The sequence below is a fragment of the Myotis davidii genome, unplaced genomic scaffold, assembly GCF_000327345.1.
Source record: "Myotis davidii unplaced genomic scaffold, ASM32734v1 scaffold174, whole genome shotgun sequence".
Lineage (NCBI taxonomy): Eukaryota > Metazoa > Chordata > Mammalia > Chiroptera > Vespertilionidae > Myotis > Myotis davidii.
In genome coordinates, this window is record NW_006289087.1 from 68,223 (window position 1) to 72,119 (window position 3,897).

The 3,897-nt window shown below is 55.8% G+C and overlaps 1 protein-coding gene across 1 annotated transcript in view; it reads left to right on the forward strand.

The window, feature by feature from the left end:
* The window catches only part of SLC35F3 (solute carrier family 35 member F3), a 16,255-nt gene extending 13,233 nt beyond the window's left edge, over positions 1-3,022 (forward strand). Inside the window, exons 7-8 of the mRNA XM_006761299.2 lie at positions 569-658; positions 1,847-3,022. Of these exons, the coding sequence (XP_006761362.2) occupies positions 569-658; positions 1,847-2,079 (323 nt within the window). The 3' untranslated portion in view covers positions 2,080-3,022. The remainder of the gene's footprint in view (positions 1-568; positions 659-1,846) is intronic.
* The last annotated feature ends 875 nt before the right edge of the window (positions 3,023-3,897 follow it).

The window sequence follows — 3,897 nt, forward strand, 5'->3', positions numbered from 1 at the left end:
AAAATGCAGCCCCCGGCCCGGCCAGCGTGGCTCAGATGGCCGACCTAGGAACCAGGAGGTCACGGTTCGATTCCCAATCAGGGCACATGGCCCAGATGTGGGCTCAATCCCTAGTGTGGGGCGGACAGGTGGCAGCCAATCCGTGATTCGCATCATGGATGTTTCTCTCTCTCCCTCCCTCTCCCTTCCTCTCTGAAATCAATATAAATATGTTTAAAAATAAGACATAAAAATGCAGACCCCAGGACCCCTGCTCACACAGGCAGCCCCGCGTCCCTGTCAGCCAGGTGGGGAACAAAGGGTGCAGAGACCCGTCCTCGTCTCTGGCGCCTTCTCACTGGTCACCTTGACTACATTTCTCTTCCTTCTTCAGGGAAGGAGGGGAGCTGAGTCATCAGGAAAGTTGTCCTTAATCCCCACATCCCAGAGGGCCCCCCCCTACCCCCCACCTCCCCGAGTTCAGGGGTCAGAGCCGAGGGCAGTGATCCGAGGAGCTGGGGTCAGACAGAGCCCACGGAGGCCGGCCAGGGCCAGTCACGAATAACCGCTTCTTACTCTCCCGTTTCAGCGTTCAATGTCGTGTTAAATTTCGGAATTGCTGTCACCTACCCCACCCTGATGTCTCTCGGGATCGTCCTCAGTGTGCCTGTGAACGCGGGTGAGTGTCTGCTTGGTTGTAGACACACGCACGCATGCGCATTCATCGACACGCACACGCTCGCACACACACAGAGCCCATCCGGAGCCTGCCTGCCTCACCCCAGCTTGCTTGTCTCTTCTGTCATTTTGGGAGGGACCAAGTATTTATATTTATTATCTGCACAAGTCCCGTTCAAGTTTGGTCTTCAAAACATGGTGATGTGCATAGATGACGGATGAAATAATGCTCTTCAGTTCTAAGAATAAAGCATGTCGTTGGAGAAAACATAGAAAGTACCAGAAATATAAACGATCGTGTGTTCGTTGTCCTGACACCCACAGGTGGCCACAGTCAGGCTTTGGTTTATTTATACAGGGTGGGGCCAGAGTAGGCCTACGGTTGAGAGCAGGTCACACAGAGTTTATTCTTGTGTGATTATTTAGTAATTATTGTATTCTTTTTTCTTTTTCTTTTAAGGGAGAGGGAGGGAGAGAGAGAAACATCAATGATGAGAGAGAATCACTGATAGCCTGCCGCCTGCACGCCCTCAACTGGGGATCGAGCCCAAAACCCGGGCATGTGCCCTGATCGGGAATCGAACCCATGATCTCCTAGTTCATGAGCTGACTCTCAACCACTGAGCCACACCGTCCAGGCAATTGTATTATTTTTCATAGGAACAATTGTCAACCTATGTTTGCCCGCCCCCTGTCTATTTGCCTAACAAATCCGTGTCTGAACTGAGGTGAGTTGGGAGAATCCGCTACAAGTTCAAGGCCTCCCACCAGAGGGAGTGAAGGGTGATGTGCCTGAGGCAGCCCCTGCCACTGGGCACAGAACCAAAGTAAGAAAGGTTCTGCCTTAGCCGGTGTGGCTCAGTGGATAGAGCGTCAGCTTGTGGACTGAAGGGTCCCGGGTTCGACTCCGGTCAAAGGCACATGCCCGGGTTGTGGGCTTGATCCCCAGTGTGGGGCGTGCAGGAGGCAGCCGATCCATGATTCTCTCTCATCATTGATGCTTCTATCTCTCTCTCCCTTTCCCTTCCTCTCAAATCAATAATAATAATTATATATATATGGAAGGTTCTGGGGCCAGGAGAAGACAGCTCCCCGCCCACAGCCCGCCGCCCTGGGAGGACCCACTTTGTCCCCTTGTCCCTCTCGCGCCTGGCTTCTTGTTGAGTAACCACGTTCTCTGCCCCCGCAGTGGTCGATCACTACACCACCAACATCGTCTTCAACGGCGTCCGGGTCATTGCCATCGTCATCATCGGCCTGGGCTTCCTCCTGCTGCTGCTGCCCGAGGAGTGGGACGTCTGGCTGGTCAAGCTGCTCACCCGCCTCAAGGTCCGGAAGAAGGAGGAGCCGGTGGAGGGCAGCGGGGACCCGGGCTCCGGCCCCCAGAACAAGAGAAGGGCCCGGCCCTCCTTCGCCCGCTGACCCGTCCCCTGGACACGCGGGGACGCTGGCGTGAAGGGTCCGGAGGTCTGTTCCTGGCGGCACCTCGGTGGGCAAAGGTGTACATACCTGTACAGTCTGGGTCCCCTGGGCACGTCCCACGGGACTCATGGGCATGTCCAACCCACTTGCTCTTGTCCACATCAGACCTTCCACTTAAGGTACCGACTCGACGCGCACGAGGGAAGATCTGAGCTCTTTTTAAATGAATGTAAAGCGAGTGGGAACCATCCTGGCCCCGGCGGTCTGGGGGCCTCAGGTTCTGGTTGAGGCAGGCGGCTGTTCTGGGTCTTCTCGACCGAAAACTCCATTGCACACTGTGATAACTCCCTGGCGGTGGGAGTCATTGCTTTCAGACCAGAGCTGGAATCTTTATTTTTTAAGGGATCACAAGGAACCAGAATGATTAAGTTAGTTTGGATGGACAGACGGACAGGAAGAGGGGACACACAAAAGGAGAATGGACATCGAAAGCCATCTCTATGACGAGCCAGGGGGCCGGGGGGCAGGGGGGGCAGGTGGAGGAGGTCAGGCCTGAGCCGGGTAATGTCGGGGGGCGGGGGGTGGGGAGTCCCCTGAGCCCCGCTCGCTGGCTTGCTCTCGCGTGTCGGTATGAGGCCCCACCGGAGACGTTCCAGTGCCTTCTACAGAAACTTCATCTTGGCCTATGTGAAGCCAGTGACATTCCCCATCACTGGCGCCGTCTTATCGTCTTATCGTTGAGATGTACACATCTTTAAATCCAATAAAACCACATGTGATGGGCGTGTGTGTGTGTGTGTCCAGAAGTGACCGAGCTGACGGCGGTGTGACAGCGGGGGTCGCGCTGTGACCACGGAGGAGGGGGCCGCCGGGTCGCTTCTGCTTCGGGGCCCAGATGGAAGCATGGCCTCCCGAACCCGTGCATCTTCCGATGCGACGCTTCAGCGCCGTTTCGCTCTGCGTGGAAATTGTCTGTGATGGACCCGGGAAGAGGGACCAGGGTGGGGGGGGGGGGCGGCCTTTAGAGTTTACTATTTTTTGAAGTTTACATTGTTACATACAAAAGGGAAACCTTATTTTGAAAATGTTGTCATAACCCAAAGGTGCATAGCGGGCACGGGGCCCTGGCGACCTGAACTTTTTAACCGATAATTATTCCCCGTTTCCATGACCTGTTGGGCCAAACAGAGGAATAAATGGTTTAAAAAGAAGCGTGTCGTTGTCTTGATGGCGACGCGGGGACGGTCCCAGCGCACCCGTTCTGCCTTCCTTGCCTTCCTTACGCTTTCGCCCCCTGCAAGGCACCCAGACCCACCCGACTTGGGAAAGACAATTCTGAGTGTAAGGACAGATTTTGATTTCTGGGGAGTGAAAGGCAGGCAGGCAGCCAGGCCTCGAGAAAACAAGCCCTGAGCCCGGCTGGCACGGTGACATCAAGGACGCAGCGCTGGCCTGGCCGGTGTGGCTCAGTGGTTGGGCATCGGCCTCTGAACCCGCACATGCCCGGGTTGCAGGCTGGATCCCCAGGGTGGACGTGCAGGAGGCAGCTGATCCATGATTCTCATCATTGATGTTTCTCTCCCTCTCCTTCCTCTCTGAAATAAAAATATGTATATAAAAAAAACACGCATTTTTAAAAAACCTGAGAAGGGAGGAATCGAACGTGCGCAGCTGGTGCACGCTCGGCTCCGCCCTCCTCCCAGGGGTACCGGTCCCACGTGGCCGCCAGGTCGCCGGGCAGTGCCCGCGCCTAAACCTTCCGGGTGGCGGAAGGCAAGACTGAGAGCTTCAGGTCCGGGAAAGGGGGGCAGGGCTTCC